The sequence below is a fragment of the Lepeophtheirus salmonis genome, chromosome 3, assembly GCF_016086655.4.
Source record: "Lepeophtheirus salmonis chromosome 3, UVic_Lsal_1.4, whole genome shotgun sequence".
NCBI lineage: Eukaryota > Metazoa > Arthropoda > Copepoda > Siphonostomatoida > Caligidae > Lepeophtheirus > Lepeophtheirus salmonis.
Window position 1 is genome coordinate 46,591,286 of NC_052133.2, and position 26,290 is coordinate 46,617,575.

Sequence of the window (26,290 nt, forward strand, 5' to 3'; positions counted from 1 at the left end):
TTTATTAATTTACATAGTACATTGAAATGGGTGTCTTTTTCCTTCGTGTCTACTTGCTTTTTTATTCAAGGTTAATACATAATTAATGAGATGATATAAATCATAGTGAGTAAATTTGTAGTTGAGTAAAGATATGGGGGAAGAGAAATAGAGACCTTCCTTCATATGTACCTAAACATTAGGGTGGGTACTTTTGAAGTGGTATTATTCAGTTTTTGAATTTATCGTGAATAAAAGTTGCGTATTGCATAAAAATAATTTGTGTAAAATATGAGCTCCAAGAAGTTGGTTTCAGAGGTTCCAAGTTCTAAAAGGTTTAGTTCAGGGGTCGGCAACCCATTTATACTCAAAGATCCATTTTGACCCATTTAACACAGAAAATAAAACACTGAGATTTGAAAAACAAAATTATGTCTAAACTGAAGCTAAACAGGGCTCAAAGATAAGATCCGCACTCTTTCTCACATTCACAAAAAACAAACTAAATTCCAAAACTTTTAATATTTTTACTTCAAATAAAAAACAAGCTCATGTGTATTAAGGTTTACTCGAACAAATTGCCCTCAGTCATAATCACGGCCTCGATATTACCTCTGAAACAGGAGCAGACCTTGATGACGAAGTTCCGGGGTATGGAATTTAAGTTCTCCAAGATGGCGGCCATCAGACATGCCTTAGTTGTGTGGGAACACCTATTAGTGTGTGATCCATGGTAGTATGAGACAAAATAATCAATCGGGTTAAGATCAAGACTGCTGGGAGTAATTTTTTCTAGGTCACGAAGTTGTAGTAGTTATCTTCAACCCAGGCGAGAGGCAGGCTCGTTAACAAAATGTCACTGACATAAAGTTAAATTATAATTGAGACGAAGGACCTTGTTGGGAACTGTTAAATAATGGAGGGTACCTTCTAAATGAACTCTGCGTCCCAGGCTTTCTGGGGGTCCTTCTGTGACCTCCACGAAATCAAAATAATCCACAAATGAAACATTATTTATTATAGCTTAAAATAAGTTCTCTTGACGTAAAAACAATTAAAAACCGAGGCATTATTCATTTTAAACAAAACCTTTAAAATATGTTTTATTAAAACATTTAAACTGCTTTTTCTCTAGATGGGATCGTTGCATGTAAAATATAAGCACATATTTAAAATCAACATAAGGTTCTACAGAAGAAACCCCAAACTTTTATATGAATTATGTATCTATTATACTCAAAAGTTGACACAAACATATCAAACGAGTAAAATTACTCATGACATTTATATTTGAAAATCTTGAATACCAGATTTGATACATGAAGAAATACAAATTTAAATATGGAATTGATAAGATTCTTGTAAAAATACAATTTTGTTGACATTTTAAATTAATATGATAGGAAAAATTTATATCTTTTTCTTTCACTTTTGATCCATAAAGATCAAAATAGCAAAACATTTAACAAAAAATTATTAATTTTTTTGCATATAATTATAATTATTTTATAGTAAGAACAAAAATTTGATTATTATATATTAAAAATGACATTCAAAATTTTTAAGGATCCAAATTTCTCACTAAAATTGGTAATAATGTCTAAAGTTGCACAGCTGTTATATAATTAAACATTATAATTACTCCATGTGACCTAGAAATCTTCTTTGAAGTCCTTATACATAAATTATATTTCCTCCTCTAGGAACGACCAGGGTGACTCAATGTGCATAGGTACATTTAGTTCAATAGATAAACTTATCCAGAGTGCGTTGTCCATTGAGCTACGTCGTTTCATTTTTGTATGTACTATTACAACTTTAATTAGGACATTTATAACAAATAACTTCATAATAAATTTCGCGAATACTTATTTTCCACTCACTCTAATATATATACAAAGGTATTATGCATTATTTTCTTCTCTCTTCAACACATTTATTCTATTATCACAAATCCCTTGGTTATTAAAGAACAAACACAAGAGGAAAAAAAAGCACACATCAATTGAATAAGTTGTGCCATATGTAGGCTTGTAAATTGTAAGCATGTTCGGTATGTAATATAAAAAAGAAATCTAAAATTGAAATGATAACCCTGATCATCTTTTTAAAAAAAAAGTAATTTTATATAGAAGTACACATAATTTCAATTATAATAAATCTAAAATTTATTTGTCGATCGTCTTCCAACTCGGTGAAAGATAGGTTTGCTAACTTCAGATTCCTTTTGTAAAGTTTTGTAATCAATTAAAAACAAAACGAACGAGAACAAGTAAAAAGGAGCGATATAGGTGTAAAATTTTGAAACTTCTCTCACGTGTCATATTCTCTATGTACAATTCCAAGAAGCTCAGATGCAACTTTACCAGTGTTTATCGTCCCATGGACTTATTCACCGTCACCATGGTATTGGGCATTGTGGACAGCACATCCAACGTCTGCTGTTGCATTTTTGTGGAGAGGAAGAAGTGGTTCAAACTTCTGGATAAGAAAGTGCTACCTATGGTCAGATAATAGTCCAGGGAAAACTTTTTTTCCCCTTTAGACGGATCTCTATGCCATTGCAGCTCTAAACATCAGGCTTGTCAGATGGACGACTTTCTGGATTTTTGTGAACTTAGTATGTGGCTGCCCTCCTCTCCAGACGCGAACCCTTTGGAATACTCTATATAGGCACGTTCGGAGAATGTGTCTGTGCTACTATTCACAGGAGTGTCCAGTCTTGAGAAGCTTCCAGCGAGAAGGAGTGGATCTTTTTGCCTGACTACATAGCCCAAGCCTGCTACATATTTAGGCCTCGTAATGGGGCAATTTTTAGTGTTAAGGGCTCAAATATTGAGTAAAAGTTGTACCAAGCACTATTTTCAAATGACTTTGATAAATAAATTACCCTATAAAACTTTAAATTTTAATGTTGAAGAATTGTAAATAATTAGATGTGTTCCACTAGATCAGATCAACTCTATATAACCTTATTGGACTAGGAATAGATTGGAGATTAACATGAGAGTAATTCCAATCAAAATGTCTGTACTATATTCAGAGTGGGATTGGTGTTTTTTCCCTTCTTATCAAGGTTTCCATTAGGTCATATAATAAAACTTCATGACAGCCTTGCTGCTCTCGTCCTATGCATCTTCAAATTGTCAAAGTTACTACTTTTATTTTGTGTGTTTTTATATTTACATACTGGCTGGACATATTTCATACAGCACTTGTAGTTACCAAATAGTTAAAAGTCCCTAAATAAAGATTCAATAAAATATAAGACTATTAATAATTTATTAATGACATTTTCAGACACCTTACTACTGTGTAATAAATCAATAATTTTGCATACATATTCGCATATATTCTCATTTTGCATTACAACTACTATATATATATATTTTGCAGTTTAGATAATTGACAGTTTCATCATTTATTAAGACCATTAAATAGTCTTTTGTCTTCCTTTTTTCTTTCATACAACATAATTTTAAATTAAATCAATCGTGATTAAAGAGAAGATAAATTAATGCAATCACTATTATTAGTGTTGAATTCGAGTTATTACTATAAAGTTCGGTCGAATTTGAGTAATTGAATATTGAGTTGAAAGTAGAGTTCTAGTTTTGAACATTGAGTCAAGCTTAGTTCGAGCAGGACTGTATTAAAAAAGCAATCTGGGTAAGCGCCTCCGATCTCGCTCCTTAAAGAAATAAATACCACACTGGATGACTTTAATAAAAAAATTTAGAGGGAAACTTATTTTAAGTGGTGAGACAAGGAAAAATAAAAGTGCAAATGACGTACTAAACCAGGTTTGATTTATGGAACAATCCAAAAGTGGATAAAATAGTATAATAAAGGAGAAAATATACGTCGGGGTAGTAGTAATTGGTAAAGAAGAGATATGTGAACAGGAAAAACGAAGTATATCAATTTAAAAAGAGAAAAAAAAACAGTTGATGCATGTGGTCGTTATTAATTTTTGTTCATTATATGATTAGAAGTTGGGGTGTTAGCATTTCCATCTACAACAAAGAATTATGGACAAAGTAAGCTGTAAATTGATTTAAAAATTAATTTAAACATAATTATAATCAAAATCATATAACGTAATCTAATATTAACAAGTGTCTTAATTCAGTAATTAGTAGTCTTGCTTCCACCTTTTCCTCGTTCTTATTCCCAATCCAATCCCTACTAACAGGATAATATCGATTCTTTGATAGAAAGGTAGTGAGCAATATGGGGAAAACATTCATTTATGTGCATGCCTAGATATTTAATTTATTAATTCGTCAAAAGTGACTATTGTCGGTCACTCCCTCTTTGTTTTATACATGAAAGCCTATTTAAGTTTAAAAATGTGATGGGTACAAGCAGGTTCTTGGTTGAACCTATTTAGTAGCTATGTAGTACTTTGTGTGACCATTAGCTGGGGATTGAAGGGTCACGCTTAGTATAGTGTTTATTATATGAAATTCGTTCGTGGGACTTAGATATGTCCCCATTTGCCAGTGGCTAGTTTTTGTCCGTCCTTACTTATTCGGTCAAGTCCAGTCTTAACAATGGTCCTATCAGTCCTGAGAGTCTTTCGATCCTTCAGACTTTCAGTACAAGAACTGTTCAAAAAAAGAAGATATACAGTTGAGTGATGGTATCAAGGACTGAAATTTATAAATTTTTGCGAGTGATATGCATGACTTTACTTGACCGGACCGAGACTGAACAGGACGGACGTCAGTCTTCAATCTTATTTAAGGGCACACACAAAACTAGTGGTAACACGCTTAATTAGATGACTTGAGACCATGCTTGAATATTTGAATACTGATAATAAATTTTGATAAAACTATTAAGTAGAAAAAGGATTGGCTTTTATTGAGAATGTAGGTCATTTAAAAAAATATAAAGAAATAATTGTTTATAAATAAAAGTCATTTAATGAAAGACTGAAAATTAATTAAAAAAGGCAAAACTGAAAAAGTCATTTGAAAAAAGGGCTGACTATTTATTTAAAAAAAAAATCAAATTTAAAAAAACAAAGAAATAAAAGAGTTCACACATTTATATTTGTCTGTCCTGCTCAAGGTAAAAACCGGTTATAATTCTGAGTGATTGTATCAGGAAAAGAAAAAGTTTTCTAACTAATTTGATAAAATCTAAGTTCAACAATAAAGTCATTTTGACTCCCTCAATAAGAAAACAGTCACTCATAAATTAAATAATGTGGGCAGTTTTAGAAAATATTTAATTGCTATAGAGGAAATTATGTTAAATATTGTATCTAAAGCATATCAGCTATGTCAATACCAATTTTGATTCATCTTTATGATGTGATCTCCCAAGCAGTAGAAAAAATACTTTCTCTCTTCACTGAAATTGCTGAATCGATATGTAAGTATATAATGAGATTAATCTATACTTAAATATTAATTTGAGTTTTAGTTTAGCCGAGTTTTTCAAATTATGAAATTTGTTACACGTTTGAGTTATTTGCAGAAAAATGTTTACTTAAGTAAAGACAACTTTTTTCGAGTTTGTGTAATACTTGAACACAATTGTAATCATTAAAAACAGATAAATTGTCTTTATCAGTCGAATGGCAGTAAGTTTTTTATGCCTTAAATAGCCAATGTGTAAAAAGTGACACCAATCAACAAAATCCTATGAATTTTTAATAAGATGTCCTTTAAAAAAACAGCAATAAGGTTAGAATAAAACGTACATTTCCAAAAAAATCCAAAAAGTTATTAATTTTTTCTAAGCGTAAAAAATTCAGTTAAAAGTATATATTTATTTTAAATATGAGATTTTTTTCTGATTTCTGATCAATTGACTTTAAAAATACCATCGTGCCAAATATTCTATTGTCGAATCTATGTAAATCATTATATATGTTGTAAAAATAATACTTTAATTAAGGGAGAGCATTAAGGCTCTAGAGTATTATATAACACGCTGATGAGTATTTGTCAATGATGAAGGGTGTCTGAGATGATTTTCTCTCGGGTTTCATTGGAACTCTTTGTTTCTTGTATGCGTTTAACTTTGTTTACTTAAGATTTCTTCTACAACAAATAATGAACAGAATAAGGAGTCAACATATGTTCAAAGTAATAATCAAACTACATAGGCTTTGTACATCGATCTATTGCTACAACATAAAGGGGGTTCTAACAAATAAATGCAGACAATGTTTGACTTCATTAAGTTCAAAAACAAAAGTAACATTTTGACTCTCTACACATCTTTGTCTTGCAAAAAGTGAAGCAATTTGATAAACTTGATACGACAGTGAAATATGTAGTTCTAATTTCTCTTATTTCATTATTATTATGTTTGACAAGCGTGCTAAATATAAATTTTATTATGAAATGTAACAAGTTATATGGCAGCGTATTTACTAAAGAAACAAATATGCTATAAATATAATTGCATTAATCATAAGAACAAAATTAATACCCGTAGTTTTTAGTTTTTGTTATTCATTCAAATATGGAAAAGACTACAGTTTATTCAAAATGGTACTCTTAAGGTAAGAATCATGTATAAACTAATTTAGAATCTTGAACTACAAATTAATGTGTAACCGATCCAGTCTAGTATTTGCGTATCAAAAGATAAAAAAATAACTTCATTAATAATGCTTTCAATGTATACAAAATTACATTTATAAAACCAATTAAATCTAAATGATTCATTTAATACTATCATTTCTTGAATTTTGATCCAAATTATAATTAAAACTACAGCTGGAGACTTAAGATCAAGCTACAGCTTGTTATTATAAATTATTTTAAAACCAAAATCCCTATCTGAAACATCTTTGAAGTATCTTGGGGTAGCCTTAAATATTTCTTCATCGTTTTTCAAATGAAAAGATCGCATCCCTTGATTTTAACAAAATGACATCTTTTATGGTTCAAAGGGTATATGAATCGAGGGATGGTAAGGTCCCTTATAGTGTAATGTACATATGAAACATCGTTAATTTGCTAGTCTCAACGATCTTTATCTCATTCTTTTACTTATAATAGTATTCCAACATACTCAACATCCAATGGAAAGAAACTGACTCGAAGATAACTATATATATAGTTGTAAGAAATATGACCTTCCGGTAAGCTGAAAAAAATATAATGAAAATCAACATAGGAATCCAGTCAAGTTAAATAATTTTTTGAAAAAGGACAGTTTAGCTGTCCTGACGTTTCATTATATTAGCTGCAAACAAGTAGATGATGAAGGAAATAAACACAAATTCATTCCATATCTTATAAGTACAATGACATTGATTCTCAATTCTATTATGAGTCCAACAAGAACATCCTTTTATAACTCCAGGTAACAAACCTTTAGTTACCTTTATGTTATATTCACAAAAAATAAATCATTATCATAACAGCCTTGGAAAATAATATACACTGTTTACTTTGCAACTAAAAAAAGGATTACAAATCGTTAATGGTAATATCTTTTACCATTCTAATTTTATGTATCTGATACCTATCTATGAGCTTGGAAACTGTATCAAAGACATATTAATTTATCTTGATGTAATTGTCATTATAGGTGAAGGCATCTTTTCTTAAATTGAAATTAACTTAAGATTTTAATGAAGTTCAAGATCAAAAAGTTGAGACTTAACTTGATCCCAAAAGCTAAGACTTTACATTTTATTAGACTAGCAACCATTTTTTTAATCTTATTTTCTCATAGTCCTTTCAATTTTTTCATTATATATAAAGTACTCTTCAAAGTACGATTTATAAGGATGAAAACTTAATTTGAGTATATAATAAGTGGCAACATATTAACCATGAATGATAAGTTACTTTACTATTGAGATTTAGTTGTTGCCATTACTTTTAATTTATATAAACTAGTGTATTGGGTACCCAAGAAAAGTATACAAATTCAAATTAACAAATACATATTGATCGCCTTGAAATGAGCTTGTAGAAATTTGTGAACAAGAATTGAACTTAATAAAATAATGAGGTATTAAATTTTTTCGAAATTTGACCCTATCGATTCTTCACGTTCCTACCGGAACAAATTAATATCTAGTTTTGAGATTAAAATGTATGTCTAACTTGTAATTTTACAAAGCATTAAAAAAATAAATATCAATTGCACTTCAGATCAATATCTCATTTTGTTTAAGTTTTCTCACTTTTTCTCAGTCTTGAGACACTTTTTATTATTTTCCAACTTTTTTGGAGACTTTTATTTTAGAAATACATTTTTCTTTTAACTCTAATGACGGAAGAAACAATTTTTTTTTTCAGTCAAATAAAATAGTTAGCGTAGATTCTTTCAGATTGATAATAATATATTTTTCCTTTGGTATCAAAAACGAGCTTTGAGTAGTAAAAAATAAAGAACAACATCAAAATATTTGTACCTACTACGCAATACCAAATGAGTATATTAATTTACTTACAACATCTTGAAAATAATGGTTCTCATAATGTGAGGAAAATTAGACCAGTATTGCTCAAATACTTCTGAAAAAAATATTTCCATTCTACAATATTTAATTTCATAAGAATCCAGTATCTAGACTTTACTTGATATTTTTTGAAGGAACAACATGTTTAACTCATTTTTCTACGAAATATTAAAGTTTTTCAAATCAAAACGCGTTAGTAAAGGACTTTTCTTGTCAGAGATACATATATTTTTAGTTATGTGGAATAAATTCAAAGATAAAAAAATATCCTGCGATATCCAATTCCAACAAAACCTTTGTCATTACTCAAGGCATACTCAAATATACAGATAAGTCGATCTTGGTAGGCAATTTATGTCAACATTGTAGTAAAAACAGTGACAGTAAATATAACATAAAACAGTTGCAAAAATAGCTTAATGTCCATATCAATACTGTAGTAGTTACAAAGCAAAAAAGTCAATTATAATTGGAGTAATAATATTAGCACGTTGCAAACTATTTTTGATGGATTTGATGGTATTAATTGACACTTTTCAAAGAGATATAAATTTAAATAAAGGCTGCTTTTATAATGAAAGCTTTCAAGCATGGGAATTAAATATCAATTAAAGTAGTAGATCTTTTAATTGTAAATGCAATTTTCCACCATATTTTGTTTTATTTTGGCACGTCTTATTCTTTAATAAGACATTTTTTGTAGTTGGAGCGCAGGCATCTATACATGCGAATGTCTGTGTGTGTGTTTGTCCATGAATCAAGACCAAACCAATGCTGTCATTTGGCTGAAATTTTTCATGTAGCTTTTTAACCCTCCAGAAACGGTTCTAATACACTTTTTTGGCTAACAAACCACTTTTTCTTTAAAAAAAAGTGTCCAAAGTTAAAAAAGATAGACAAGAATAAGAAAATTTGATAATTCGCATACTACAAACATATTTATTTTTACATTTTAGGCAGCAAAAGATCAAAAATTTCGTTATGTTATGCTCTCCTTTTTGCTAAGGTTAAAATAATGTATATCATGATTAGTAATGCCTAATCCTGTATTTAAGTTTTTATGTAGGAAAATAACTTATATTTGCTTTTAAACTTTGAACTAGATGTGCATCCTAAAGATGAACTCGTAGGAAAATTGAAATTTTATATAGATTATCTTAAAAGATGACAAGTTTTTTAAACTATCAAAATTCGAAAAAAGTTACAAAAAACAAAACTCCCTGATGTACATTCTTTAATTATTCCGAGAAATATAGATTTTTTAATATACATGCATGCAATTTAAACTCTTTTTTAATAGTTAGTCAGGAGACGTGTGAAGGTCAAAGAGAGTGTTCATTCTATGACCAGAAACATTGGGGCATGAGCAAACACACAAAGTATTTATTGCTGCAAGATGGTGCAGGAATAGAAGCCTATTTAAGCAAACAAATAAGCACATCATATATGCTTAGGGATGAAAATCGTGTGAATTTTTTAACTCCCCCGTTTTTCTGGAGTTGTGAAATTGAGAAGTAAATTTTCTTATCTTAGGCTGTTGTCATTATTATTTAGTTTCTGAGGAGTGAACTTCCTTTTCTATAACATACAACATATCATTGATATATTCGAAACTGGATTGAACATTTTTGTGTGCTCATAAAGACAGAGAATAACGCTGTGGAGTTATAATTGTTAGTCTTTGTAGAACTCAGAGTGAAATTGAGGTCGAAATCGGAGTAATTATTGCCAATGTCCTTGCTTATTTACTTCTTCCCCTCCGCTTTCATTACAGCTGATTGCATCTAATGTAAAAAAACGTCATGATGGCCAAGCAGCTCTCCTTCAAACTATTTTCAAATTTTTTGAAGCTTACCATGCTAATTTACGGTTTATTTTTGTCAACATGTCCGAAATACTTCTGATTAGGATTCCTGTAAACACTACTCCCGCTCGTTTTTAAAATCAATGAACGTGCTCCCACTCTTGCTCAATCGGCTGCTCATTTTTGTAATTTATATTTTCCTTATATTGCAAATAAATGGAGTTTCACTCAAATATGTATGATATCCCAATATTTCTCAAAGTTTTACACATATGCTACAATCTCTCAAAATATTTATTTTTCTGTGAAATCCTGCATATAAGTTTTTTTTTAATTATATGGTATACAGAATGGGGATTTTAAATCCGGGACAAATTTAGATATCAATGTCTTGACGACCCTGATATTTATATCTATGAAAGTGTGCTCATAAGATTCAACTGTCAAAACTAAATAACAAAAAAACAAAAATATCTTTGAGATTTTGCCCGAATACAAACACCATGTGGCCGTTATTGTGTATATCAGTGCCTGGCTCTCACCCAAATACGCTTATAACTCTATGGATAATGATGCTATAGAGATTAAATTGTTGTTAACAGATCTGGTGTCAAGCTAGAATTTTATCCAAATCGGGTAATTTGAAGAGAATATATTCCGGAAAAACTAACATTTTAAAGACTTCTATGTTTTTGGCATAGGATTGCCTCTAGCTCTCTGGATCTGAACCCTAATGCATTAGTATGTGTGGTGCCTCTTAGATGAGTCCTATAACCGTGCTCATGACACTGTTTACTCCTTACGTGCTTCCATTCTCAAGACAGTGACAATCATAGACAATTAGTTCTTCATCATGGCGTGTGCCAGATTTAGGGCCTGGTTAGAGTCTGTGGTTGAAGCTGAAGGGTATTATTTTTAGTGATGTATTGCACTATGCAAGAGATTTGTGAATTGCTATATCAATTTTGTAAAATAGCTGTATTATACATCATCCCTTCATTTTGCGGATTTAAAATCTGTATATACGACGGTCGTTTGAAAAGTCCATTGAAAGTCTGAGAAATGGCAATACTGGCGCAAATAGATCTTATGTTTAGCTTGTATCATATAGATTAGAGCCCACACCAACTATAAGCCAGATCTGTGTAAATTTTTCTGTTGGACATTCGTTTGAATTGAGAAAGTTGAGTGATTTTCAAAAAATGGACGAAAAATAAACATTACTTTATGAAAGGCAAAACGCCTCAGGAGACTAAAAATAAGCTTGATAAACATTATGGGGACTCTTCACCTATAATTAGAACCTATTTCCGTTAATTTTGCCACAACAACTGCTGATGTGTGAGCTGTTGCATTGTCGTGATGGAAAGTGACTTTTTTGTGTGCATATCGTGGGTGTTTTTCTTGTATGTCTGTTTTCAAACGGTCCAATAACGATGAATAATATGCACCTGTTATAGTTTAACCCTTTTCCAGATAGTTGATGAGGAGTATTCCTATCGAATGCAAAATACAGTCGCCATAACCTTTCCGGACAATTTCTCGATTCAAACAAATGTCATATAGAAATAAATAGACTGATCTTACTGAAAGATGTGGTGTGTCCTTCCAAGAGATGCTACTAAATAGATATAACGTCGATACGCTCCGTAAGTGCCATCTCTTCAACTTTGAACGGTCTTTTCAAACATTAATAAAACTATTTAATTATTTTTTTGCGGCTCCAATCTGATTACCTATTCCGAGGGCCAAAATTGTTTGATTAGTGTTATGATTGAGCAATAATTTACAACTGCATCACACTCACCATCATCCTTAATGTGATATACATAAAGATACTAGAAACACCACATTATATTATCATCAATATAAATATATGCATATTGCATATTATTCTAATGAGCAATGTATTTTTGTCTGTACTGTCTATGTACGAGTAGAATAGATGCAGCGGAAATGTTATTCTATTATTCTTTTCGTCAACAAAAACGACATTTTTTATATAGTTATTCACAACAAAATATGTATATTATGATGATATGAGTCCTTTTGATGAATCATCATTGAATGATATTATGTACATATTCATTAGAGCAAAATTTAATCAACATACAAAATAATTATTAAATTAGAGAATGAAGAAAAAAACTTATAAAAAGGGAAGGGAAATCAAATACAAAATGTGTATAACTGTATAATAGGGTGAGTTGATATCAAAAAAAATTCGGATCCGATGTTTAGAAAATCACAAGGCTCGAAAGTCATTAAAGTTATCCATTACTAAGTGTAAATGAAATGAATTAAAAAAAATAATAGCGCCATTAATGTGTGAACCCCCCGACTTTTTATCGAATGTGTTATATATCGACTTTGTAAGATAAACATTTAAAATCCACCACAAAAATAGTGAACAAATATTTTGTAGATTATCACAGCCAATAAATGAAGTAAATCTTGACGTTTTTTTATTTATTGTTTTGTCCATTTTTTAGTAATGAATAGTAAATTTTTGAAGAGAAATATATACAAAGGGTAGGGCAGCAAAGCGTGGACTGTTAATTCACGTTTATTTTCTCATTACTGTCAAATGGTTTTGTAAGTATTGTTTGTTATTCTCTATTCGCCGTCTTTTTTACAAAAGCAAACTTTAATAACTATATCGTCATTTCATCATCATTAGCGAGGAACAGACAAAAAGGATGTGCATCTAAGATTTATTAGATGCTGGAGTTGATGCAATGAAGATTAAGGAGCCTAGTTTTTAAGTGGGCCAAAATGAAAAAAAAAATAAAATAATGGGGAACACCTCTCCAGGATGTCAAGAAGTGCAGAGCATAATTTAAAGAGGGGATGGGAAGTTCTTGTTAATTTTGGAGAAGAATATAAAGGAAGATCCCACTAAGTTGATTAATAATCTCGCCTATGACATGTGTGTGTGTCCTAGGAATATTAGGAGGGCTATAAAGCCCAATTTGGGATTAGTTTCTTTCAGAAGGATCCTACACCATCTTCTGAAAGAGGTCATCAAAGCAAGGAGGCTCGAGAGGTGCAAGAAAATTCTCACATGGATCAAGGTAAATCGTTCAATTGTGAAAACTTTCTTGGACAATAATATTTTTACAGTTGATCAATTCCACAACCACCGGAACAACTGCTGCTTTGGCAGAAAAAAAAGAAGTCCAAGGCGTTAACCACAGCAAATATCTGGCCCAAATAATTGTCCTTGGTGTTGTGGCCTCTGATGGAACGAAGATGCCTCTGTTCTCTTTCAAGACTGGATAGAAATCGGCTAGGAGGACTACTATATAAGGTGCTTAGGTACACACTTTTGTCATAGTTGAAGACCAACTAACTGGAGGGTAACCACGCGTGGACCCACGACGGTGCCCCATCTCACACATCCGTCATATGCCAAAAGTTCTACGTAAATAACATGGCTTGGTTCTGGTCCAAACATAATTGGCCTTTTTCCTCACTAGATTTAAACCCGTTGTACTTATCCATATGAGGCATTTTGGAGAGGGAAACCAACAGAAAATCAAACTCAAATTTGGACTCACTGAAGTCTTCCATAGTGGTTGCATGGGACAACTTGTCAGAGTAGTTTTTCATCAACTCCTGCATGGTTCAGGTGACGTGTAAAGGCTGTGATTGATAATGAAGGTGGCCTTATTGAGGATTTTTTTACAAAAAACTTGTCTACATGTTTTTAACCATTTTTTTTTATATTATTGAGAATATAAAATTATAAATATGTTATTAAATTTATCTTTTTAGTCCCCGTTTTCCTTCGTTACCCTGTATATATTTTCTAATTAATATATCTTAATCTAAAAATAAATGTATCCAAAAATTATATGCTACATTCAAAAACCCCAAAATGCAATTTGTATAGTTTCTTGTCTCTTTTTCCAAAATTTAATCGATCTTCAGCTCAAGGAAATAAAGATATATGCCGATAAAATTGCAAATATATTTTCAATCGGTCCATCCATAATACCAATAAAAGTAGAAGCATAATCATTCGAATTTAATTACATTTTTTATGCCTCAGACACACTCATTCATGAAAAAAAAAAACATACTAATATTTAATTTTATTAAAATTAAAAAAATGGCTTCAGTTTGTGCGTGGATCAACTCCTCCCCTCATATTTTGGAGATTTCGACATTTTATATACAGTCATGCGTAGTAGCTTATACTTGTTACAATTTTGATTCTGTCAAAAATATTTGTTTATTAATGTTGATATTTATTGTTTTCTTATGCAAATGTAATTTGGATAGTGGAACTGACCACTGCTTACATATGTATTGTCGTCTTTTCATTGTGAATTATCTTTAATGGTCTACATATATTTTAATGACTTGGTTTTTTATCAAGCAAATGTTCAAAAACTAAGAAAAATAATTTACTGAACAAATTTTATAATTGTAATACACATTAGTTATAATGGTTATAGTTTATGAAGATACTGTTACTTACAACAATTCACATTAAATCAGAGGTGCCAACTGTCCCTGTATTCTTCTCTTTCGGAAGTATCCATTCATTATACTAATATCATATTTACTTTAAACAAAATAGATTTGAAGTTTATTTGCAAATATTAGTCTGGGTTACATCAATTTGTCTTAAATGTAAGTCGGTTTATATTCAGTGACGTTATAAATAGAGCTTTGGACCCCCCTAAAAAACAGAAAATTTTAATGTCTACGTAAATAACCAATAAGATATATATAAAGAGGACATGTGCAGGGGGGGTAGCTAGTCACAAATATGCGGCATATTGGTCATATATGACACCCACAAGTAGCAACTGTTTTTTAGTCGCATAAAAGAAATTATTGCTTCTATAACGCTAGAGATTAGCACTCTTTTACAAAGTTAATTGTTAATTACAATTAAAAGTGATATAATCTTTATAATCCCAATTGCAAGCCCTTGATGGTAATTTCATAGTTCTTTTTTTTCGTGTACAAATGTATTCTGTGATTATATATAGTTTAATAAATTATGATATTTAAAAAACAATATTTCATTATAAAATGAAGAAAATAACAATTGTTTTTTTAACTATGAACCTCAAATTATGAATAGTACATTTTTGATTTGTTTTTTAAAATATGATATGATATGTGTTATGGAACAGTATATAATATATCGATACTATTACTAGTGAATGATTTAAAAACTTTTAAAGTGATTATGCTATCCTCATTTTCAGTATATTGGCTCCTCGATAATCGATATATTTGGTCCGAGTGGGCATAATTTCATAGTTAGCATATAACACATTGCACATATATATTTTTCTCACTGCGATCCCTCAGAGCTGGTTTTTAAATGAATGTATATTAGTGATGCAACTATTAAAAAAAAAAATCTCAATGACGATTCCAATTCTATAATATTTTAAAATTTACTTAAGAAGTACCATTTTGCTTTAAATTTCTAAGAATTACCGAGGGAGTAATCCCACAGCATATTTTTCAGAGGCAAATTTTGTGACGAGCTTTCCTAGATCCTTTTACAAAACTTATTTCCCTAAAATAACAATATCCGCACCGACTGCATGTGTTATGAGCAATTTTATTTACGTTTAGTTTGTGTTCAGTATGTTTATTTTCAGTTTTCGAGCATTTTTTATGATAAATTATTTTATATCAAAATTTATGAAGTAATAGGACTCAAATAACAATTTCACATGGTCATTTTGTATATCTTGACGGATAAAATGAATATATTTTTTGTTAAAACTACGAAAACTAATAAATAGTTAAATACCAATAGTAAATAATGATAACTAAGATTCGGAATTGCAAATTAAACATCATTTTCGCAATGCCGATTCTGAATCCAGAAAAAACATCCCATTCTCTGATTCCCCATTTCGATTACTCGTGCCATCACTAATGTATATTCTTCCATATAAGCTGGCTATAGATGAGTTCCAGTTATATATCTATATATACAACGCTTTATTCTTTTTATTGGTAAACTTTGCTAAAATCCATTCGACCATATTTTATATAACTAATAGTCCAACACGAACAAATAAAATATCTATGGAAAAAGTGAAAAACTTTTATTTTATTTTTTACAATTAGACTTGTTTTTAATAAATTCGAAATAAAAGAAGCCTTGAATACAATCTACATGAAGGTTCGACCGATTAATTGGCCCATGCTTGGTTTTTTTGAGGATAATAATAAATATAAAGTATAATCGACAATCTGCAAACTCTTGCTGAATATTGCAACTTATATTAATTTGCATAAATTTCGGTTGATTGAAGATTTAATACTTTAATATAAACATTATCTTAAGAATTTTTTTTAAGTATGAATTAACAGGAACTAACATTCTAGTACGATATAATATTTTACGTAGGGAAGAACAGAGACAGTTTCAATACTTTTTAATTTTGGTACAACTATCAGAAACTGGTGTAATTTTGATACTCCAAAGTTTATCACAACAAAGTAACATATACTGCAAATTTTGGAATCTATTTAAAGATTATAAAAGTCAGTAGTTTCCCCACAAATTGTATTTGAATTTAACCCGTCAAATGTTGTACAGTTTCAAAAATCTCGTTTGAGTTAGAAATATACAAAAATAGACTTATCAAAATAACTTTTTTTAGTTTTGTTTTTAAATCGAACTATTAATCAAAAATTGGTAATGGTTTCAGAAATATATATTGGCTAGGTATTGGCTAGTATATTTCAACACATGTCAAACACAATTGATATCTATAGAGTTAAAAAGAAATATCTATCATAAAATTTCCTTCTCATACTAAAAATTGTAAACATTGTATTTTATCTTTTTAAATTTTTTAAAGGAACAACACGAGACCTTATAAATAGTCCAGTGTTTTTTTCCCTGGTGGACAGGTAAATATTTTTTTTTACCACAGCTACATAAAAAGCACCTGTTCTATAGATTAAAAAGTTGTTATAAGCTTCAAAAAATGTATGTCAATATAAATATGTAAAAATAAAGTAGAATCCAATGATTATATACGATAAAAAGAAACTGTGTCATATATCGAAACGAACTTTGTTTGCATTATTTGGGACCACTTGTCTGTTCAGACGGCATATACACTGAATTTACCGGTCCTATACGACAACTTTCCTGTCCCAAACAGTCGAATAAGAGTTATTGCAAAGACCTTTAGTCCCATACAAAATATAAATTTAAATAATTTAATCCTTTTTAAGATGTCAATCATTTTTTTGAAGCTTGATTAGTTCCTTGGACACAATCCTTTCCATTGGAGGATATCGCAGTGGACTGTTATACAGTTGCTCATTCTTTGGAGAGTCCTCTATTTTTATAGTTTTCACTTAATAAGTCTCTTGTACATTTGCAGTCTCTGAAAAAGTGTTCAGTTTGGAATACTCTTTGCATTCTGTACACAACCTTAATAAAATAATTTTTTCATATTGGGCGGCAAAGCAAATGAGCCCATGCACCGCCATGCATTTAAAAGTTGCTACTATTTATGCGGTTATAAGAACGAAAGGTCGGTAAAAAAATTTCGTTTCCCTGTTAACAAGTAATGTGGAAAATATTTTCTTATATCAAATTTTAAGTTTAGTTTTAATATAGTATGAACGAAATGGTCTTGAATTAGAAGATATCTAAATAAATAAAATATATTTGAAAATATACCTATTTTAGTTAATTGCGATACATTTTTGGTTGGAGGTACTTACTTTAACACTGTAGTGGCTTATATACCCGGAAAGTATATATATGATATTTAAAGAAATAAGGTTTCATATCAATGGCTCAAAATCAGATTAGATTTATATTAAATTCAATTATTTAATTTGTAAAAAAAATATTTATTGATTTAATTTATTCATGAGGATTTGGCAAAAGAAAACATGAGTTATTTTTAATAAATCAATCATAAGGATGTGATTTTTTTTTCTTGATTATAAATCTAATAGACTTTTTGTCCATCTATCACAAATAAATAATAATTATATGTAATATTTAGTCGTTCGTTTAGGAGCCAACAACTATTTCTTATTTTTGTATTTTCTTATTTTTTGCAGTTTTTGTTGCCATCGTTGAAAGCTTCTTCAGAGTGTAGCCTCATACTTCTACAAAGTTATAAGTGTCATCTATATTTTACAAAATTAAAGTTGGAAAAACTTGATGATGGAAAAATATGTTTTTATTTGATTTTTTAAAAGATAAAGGATGGAATAATCTCCGAGAAAATGTTAATGTTGTGTTTAAAAAAAAAAATATAAATATACAAAATTAGAAGATGCTCTGTAAAGATTACAGATAAAAGATTTTCCTAAAATACAAAAAAAAAAAAAAAAAAAAGCCACAAGAACAAAGAAATAAACTCTTATATCATCATAATTACACTTTATAAAATGAATATCCATAGGCATTTGATATTACTTCTGATCACGCATTTGCTAAATGTAGCCACAGGTAAGAAGAAAGCTTATTTTTGGTTGTTTGATTTTTATAACTTTAGCATCTTTACTTTCATTATAAAATATTACATAACTAGGTATTTTAAAAATATTGTCGAAATTCTCGTGAGTATACATTTCAACAAAAATTTAAGTCCCCACTGTATAAAATGTAACACATTTTAAATAGTTTGCCACTGTTATATTTCGATGTTTAACCTTAATAATTTATTGTAAACAATTGTCTAAAGAAACTGTAAAAAGAAAAAAAAAGCAAAGTCAACTGAGAAATCAGAACATTATAACTAAAAACAAAAAGCAAATCAGAACTGCAATTATTGAGCTCTCCGAGCATGTGAAATAAACTTCAAATACTTTTCAAGTGCTGGGCTGTATGAGCTGTTTTTTGTACCGGGTGACCGCAAGATGCACACCAAAAACTTTCCTAGGGTCCAAATGAAGACATAAGAGGTCAAAAGAATAGATCAAGACATTTAGAGGCACCATAAAAGGCAAAAGAGGCAAGGTGACCGTAAATGGGTTTACTTATAAATTTGAAAGTATCCCGACGACCATGCATCGCATTGCATGGTAAAGCAAGACTTAACCCTTTATAGCTACGATAAAACTCATCGTCAGGACAAAAAATATATCTTATTTATTATGAAGCACTTTGCCCTTCGATTTAGTTTAAATTTTATTATTTAATTTGTAAAAAAAAGGCGTGTGAACGGGTGTAAATCCTTCTCAACATGCATCAAAAGCAAGACACTTTGCCTCTGTACTGCCCCGAAAGTTTCCCTTTTGACTTTGGTATTTTTGGGCACCTCAAGAGGAAGCTTTAGGTAGTCCGACACACAACAAAGGACCAGCTGATTACCACATCATCACTGCTTGTGCCAACTTAGAGGTGTACTTTGTAAATGACTGCTGTAAAAAATTCTCCATCAGGCGGAAAATGGACATCAATGCAAAAAGCGGCCATATTGATTGAGAATGTAAATAAGATATTTTTATGAACTAAATTTTACAAATTAGATCATAATTTTTGAAATTAAATAATCTTTGTAATTTTCAAAAGCCAATATAAGTTCAATAACTTGCAAGATATTTGTACTCTTATTAACTACTTCTCTATGTTTTAGAACTTTTGTCATTGGATATAATGTCAACCAAAGTTGCTGACATATGAGTGTTTCATTTTCAAAAACAGTTAATTCAATTCTAAGATTTTTTCCCCCTCAGTTTGATGGTAAAACTATAAAGTAAAATTGTTTTTTGTTTTTTTTCTTCAAGTACAGCAAGTTTTATTGAATATTCAGAGCATATTATCAGAGCTTATAGCATATTTACAGCAAATTTATAATTTATTCCAAGCTAAATATTTCTTTCTAAAGAGAATAAATACATTGAATTACAATTCTGTTTGGTAATTCTAAATCATTTCAAAATAAAAATAACACTGTTTAACTAATATAATATGATATCAAGGTTGGTCTGAACCAATTTTGCCAAAAAATCACTATAATATCAAACTTTGGTTGTCACCAGAACTTGCTCCAGAAGAAGGTAAGGAAGACGTTAAATCTAAAACCACTATAGGCACATACTAGTGTTGATACTCAGTCATTTTTTTTTTTTTTTTTTTTGCTCTTGTATAAAGTTATATTTTTGTACTGATATTTTGATTCACATCACGGTTGCAGACCGTAGATCAAAACTTAATTGTTTTCAAACCGTGGAACAATGCTTTCAGTCTCACTTTATGTATTTATTTTGTTCGGTCTCATACAATGGATTGTATTTCTTATTTCATATATCAACTGCTGTTCATGTTCCCATTTTTTAAATGTTCTTTTAATGGTCAGATGGAGTTTCAACCGATTAAGTATATGTAAGCATTATAGTATTACCTATGAATTGTTTTTTAACTCAATTTGAAAATGTATGGGACATACACACAATGAGTTCTAGAGAATAATTTATTTCCAGCTCGCTTTTATTGGTGTGTTTTCATTGTTTTTACGTAATAAGTAGTCTAACAACATCTCGAACACCTTAAATATCTAAAAAAACTTCTTCAAGTATACAAATTAAGTTATTAGTCGTTACACAATCAATAAGTCAAACATGACAACATCAACAGTTCATCTTTAAAATTGGTCTTGACCAAATTATTACCAATAAGACAAATCAAGACTAACTTTTTTATGAGATTGATTTAAATTGATTTTATCAATGTGATCGATCCATACTGAACTTCTTATAGGACAACAATAGTTAATCATCAATACGATTTATTTTGATGTCATGGTGTCTTAAATGATCAACAAGGTTCTCATTTATGTATAAAGAATATTACGTCATCCTATTCCAGTCAACAATGATTATTTGATCCCCCTTCGTGAACTCATGGTGCCGTCAATCGATATTTTGAAAGAGTTCACAACACTTATACAAGGGTTTTTGGTAGTACAGAGTCTGATAACGATTCAAATCGGCAAAAATGTTCGTCTACAAGAACTTATATAAGACCAGACCGAAAAAAAAACGATCTCTGACAGAGTCTTATCGTTAGCATCAATCTATTAAATATTTCTTACTACTAACAAAAGTAGCATGTTTTTTCATAATAAGTAAGAATTTAAAGAATGCTTTCTAAAGTATTTGATTTGCCAAAAAAATAAATGAAATGTCATTTTAATTAACTTTCAAATTCAATTCATTCTATTCCCTTGATATAAATTATTTATTTGACATGCACTCTTCAATTATTCTTTAACTTTATCAATTAATATTTGAGAATATTTCGTAAATGTATTTATGTATGTGGTAGCTTTGTTTATCTTTAAAATAAATTTTAGAATTAGTTATGGATGTTGTAGGACAGAGAGAGAGAGAAAAAAAAAGTTTTCATAAAGTAAATAATAAAACTACTTCAGGTAGGTTTATTTGATTTCGTTAGTAAAAATAAAACGAAACAATAACAAAAAAGTTTTTTTACCTCTTCTAGGAATTTATGCGTTTCTTGTTTCGATGTCTTATGTATATGGTTTAAGTAGACCATAAAATTCCGTGTTTTTCTCTTACTAAATTACATAATTTAGTGTATTTAATCAAGGATAGCGTGTTTGGCCTAAATAATGCTTGCAAATTTATTTTCCTTGCATTGCAATATTTATCACCTCGTTGCTGTTACGGTTTTTTTTTTTTTTTGCAAATGCTTTCATATTTCATAATTTAAGCAATTATACTAAAAATATCTGTAGACAATAACCAACCACATACACGAATGTAAACAAATCCAAATTTTTAGTTCTATAAAAGTTCTACTGATAAAATTGATATGAAAATTACAAAAAATTGAACTGACGTCACAAACAACATAGTAAATTACGAATAAATATTTAATTCTGACGTCCTTCAGTGTTAAAATGTTTATTACTAGATTTCTGATATAATAACATACCGTACAAAAATATTTCTTATTTATTATGAAACACTTTGCCATAAATAACACGCTTTAATTGACCTTGAGGGAACAAACAAACCTCGATAATATGACCTGACTATATCCTTGTCCATTTCACCTTTATTTGTTCTTGAGGACACTCAAACTATGTGCATGTTTTGTACAAATTCCATCCTCAATGCTCGTCCATATACTGTAATCAAGATGGTTGTTATCAAGCCATGATGGATGTCCAAAATCCTTCGGGAAAGTACATTAATGAATTAATTTGTTGCTGACTTTGCAGTATTAACAGTGGTCAAGATTATTTCCTCCCATAGAAAGTGGTTCTTTTCTATGTACAGTAGATCAGACGGAGGAAAACTTTATCTAATGACATCAAAAAGAAAGGACTTAACTATTGTTCGAGCATATATAAGATCCATAATTGATTGATTATGCCTCTAAGATTGCCTACTTTTATAACTATTTAGTGACTTGAAAACACTCCATATTAATTTGCATAATTAAAGAGTTTATATAGAACTTAATTTGTGACCGATACGCCGAGATGTATGAAATATGTCTTAGCAAGTGGAAGCGGCATTTTCTAGTTGGCAATCTGAGCAATTATTTTTATTTTCGAAAGCTGTTGCCATTATTATTTAATAAAAAAGACAGAACATTTAAGTATAAAGTAATTACTAGTACGTTTACTCATGAAAGACGGAGAGTAATAATGAGGGGTTGTTGGGGACGACTTATAGGTGTAAGTCCTTGTTGGACTAGGAGTAGAATTGAGGATCTACATCGGAGTAGCTCGGGTCGATATGCCATTGCTATGCCCAAAGTGGGATTTCTGTTTGTTTGTTTGTTTCCTTTCATTGTTGCTTGCAGCTTATACAATACAAACTCATGACAGCTGTCCCCAAACATTCTGAAAAATTGTCAGGATTACACTTTTAGTTTTTGGTTTCATATATTACACATACAGGCAGGAATTAGGAAATGTACTACTGCCAATACCTCGTCCATTTGGGTTTACAACTCCTACAAATATTTTTACTGGATACATATGCTCCAAATTGTTCAATATATTTATTTTGTAGATTCAATGTAGGTTAACTTGTTAAAACTATAAAGGACATGCGTCTAAAGAAACAATTGACTTGTTTCTAAAAAAGATAATCATAAAGTCTTTGAAGAATATTATTATTTATGTAAGTTTTTTATGATTAAGACATATTTTTGTATCCAAAATGACTTCTGACATGGAGAAATATTAACTTATTGATCATGTGTCAAAAGTGTCTGTATTCCATTACACAAAGTGAATATTTATACATGATCAACCTTATATTGATAAAAAAAAGTTTGTTAGTCTGTAGATGACTTTTTTTTTAACAACAAGCGTGTGTAGCTAAAGCACAGCACGTCTTATTAAAAAATAAAATAAAAATAAAATACTTATATAAGATAAACTAATAGATGATACTTTAGATGATGTTTAGCAACGAGTGTGTCTAGCTAAAGCTCAGCGCGCTATATAAATAGAAAAGAAAAGATGATAACACACATTTATTACAAATGCCAAGTTTGTCTGTCGGTTATCGCTCCTATTAACTCCAAGGAATGCTTAGAGGCACCACTGCAGAGGATTTGAAATGGAATGTCAAAGTATTTTCCTATCAATTTTGGGATAAAGGGATTTCGAAATTTGCTCTCTCTCCAGGGAGTTAATTTATCCGTCAAAACCAGCCCACAAACTAAAAGACTCAAATAAACTATTTGAAGCAAAGACTTTATCTGTAATTTGGAATCTTGTTTCTTCATTTTAATCAATTCCGAACTTAGTATTCCTCCCTAAATAATCTTTCTTTAAACCTTGGTTCAATGAGAGTTCAAAATAGCCAAAACAATAGTACTCTTACATTTTGTATGTGTAACACTTATAAATGATCAATAGCGTCATGGTCAGATTATTTTTGATACGATGTCAATTAGTAGAAGACGTCGTCGATTAGTTCTAAGAGAATTATTTTACATTATAAATAAATGGCAGGCTTGAAATTTCGGGCTAGGTAAAATGAAATTAGTACGACGGGCTTTTGGGCTCAGGCTTAGACCCAAACCACCTCTATTATGAATATATCAAAGAGGGGGGGGGGATGACTTGGATTTAATTATTGGTCTGAAGGATAGTATTGGAGTAGATCACATCTCATTAATGTAATTAACTAACATGTAAGACACTATGACACTTTCTTGTATCTACGATGAATATAGAACAGAACAATATTTTCATCGTTCAATAATGCCTTCCATTTACTTTCATGACCGTCCAATGTGCTACTTGTTCAAATAACTCGAAAGAGTTGAGATTGCTCTCTTCCTTTTCTAATATTATTGATTTATTGTCTAAAAGCGAACTTGGAAATGTAACCTTGAATCCAGCACTAATAAATTATAATAGAATATTTTACTAATTTGGGCAAATTCAGTATTTATTGCTTCGAAGTATTTGCAACGAAAACGTAAACATATATGTATGTATATGGTCTGATTGGAGATACATATATATTCTGAAACTAGGAAAAACATATAATATTGTACATAAAAATCAAATTCATATAAGATGAGGCACTCGGACCATAATATAAACAATAGATACCAATATATAAAAATACATATAAATATTATGATTGTTTATTTATTTTCTTATGGCCCGTAAATTTTGCTTTTTTTGTGTTGTTGTTTGTTATCTAGAATAAGGTAGCTTTTAGATTGGTTTCTCTCTTTTATTTACTTAGATATAAATTATCAATGAATACCATCCTATTTGATATTGAGAAACAAATAAATATTCATTTGAAGTTCATTTACAAAACATGTTATTTTAATTTTTTCTAATTTTGCAAAAACCAAGAAAATTCTGATTTAAATTACATTTGATTAATAATTAAAAAATATATAGCCAATCTAAAAGGTATGCAACAGATTTTATTCCACCAAAGTGCTGGGTAACCATCATAAATTAGCAGCTGAAAAATATAAATTCATATTTCAAAGACAACATTAAATATTGACCTTAAACCAAATCAACTGATTAGTATGGAGACTTGCCAGTCTGTTACCAGCATCCCAACAGTATGTGAAAAGTGAAAACGCCATGTAGTGATCATTATATTGTTTGCTGGACCTGAGAGCAAAACTCTTGCAGAATTTTGAAAATGGTGGAACCGTTTGTTTGTATATGAAAAATGAGGTGATTCGGTGAAATTATGATTTTGAAGGTGTAGTTGCTAGAGATAAACATTCCAGAATGTGGTATCTGAAGTGAGACGATGAATTCATTGACAAGTCGAGAAGTTGTTGGGAAACATTCCCATGAGAGCCTTGGCTAGGTAGATAAACGCAGCCTCATCAGCACGATTAAGGCCATCTTAAACGATGTAGTCCCCGATGTTTTCTCGCAGTTCAGGATATGTATCGAGGGCACGGGCAGCTGCATTAAATATAACTATTTTGCATATATACATGGAGAAATTGGAAAGTACAGTTTCTTAATAAATACATTTGTGGATAAGTTATTATGCTTTTAGTTCAGTTAGTTTCCGTGACTCAAATATCCATTTTTTATAAAATTGTATGTTGATAACATTCAGATATTTCCATATAAAATGAGGGGTATATCCTTCGAGATTAGAACTGTCGATGGAAACAAAAAGCTCTTTGTATTATTTATATTAAGTGTAAGAAGACCTTAATAGAATACATGGAGCTACGATCAGCCTAATACAAATTCATCCAAAAGCTGGTGAAATATATATACACTCCAAACATTCCCAAATATTGTATACACGCATATTATACGACAATTACATGGGTATCATTATATCTATACAGTTATTTTGTTTAAAATCATATAAAGTGTATTTCATTGTATACGCCTATAATACACGAATGAATGCGTTATAAATAATTCATTGATACATTTAGTAACGGACAAATTAGTAAAAAATATATAAATTTGTCAATTCCATTTATGTAACTATACGCAAAGGAAGGACATTTAACAGTGATAAATCTTAACCCCTAAAATACCAACTGAGCGACGTAGCTTATAGACTTGTCACACGGAAATGTTTTCCAA

General features: G+C 30.1%; 1 protein-coding gene across 1 annotated transcript in view; it reads left to right on the plus strand.

The window, feature by feature from the left end:
* LOC121115384 (uncharacterized) overlaps positions 1 to 26,290 on the plus strand; it is a 286,411-nt gene that overhangs the window by 19,179 nt on the left and 240,942 nt on the right. Inside the window, exon 2 of the mRNA XM_071887445.1 lies at positions 18,309 to 18,702. Within this exon, the coding sequence (XP_071743546.1) occupies positions 18,642 to 18,702 (61 nt within the window). The 5' untranslated portion in view covers positions 18,309 to 18,641. The remainder of the gene's footprint in view (positions 1 to 18,308; positions 18,703 to 26,290) is intronic.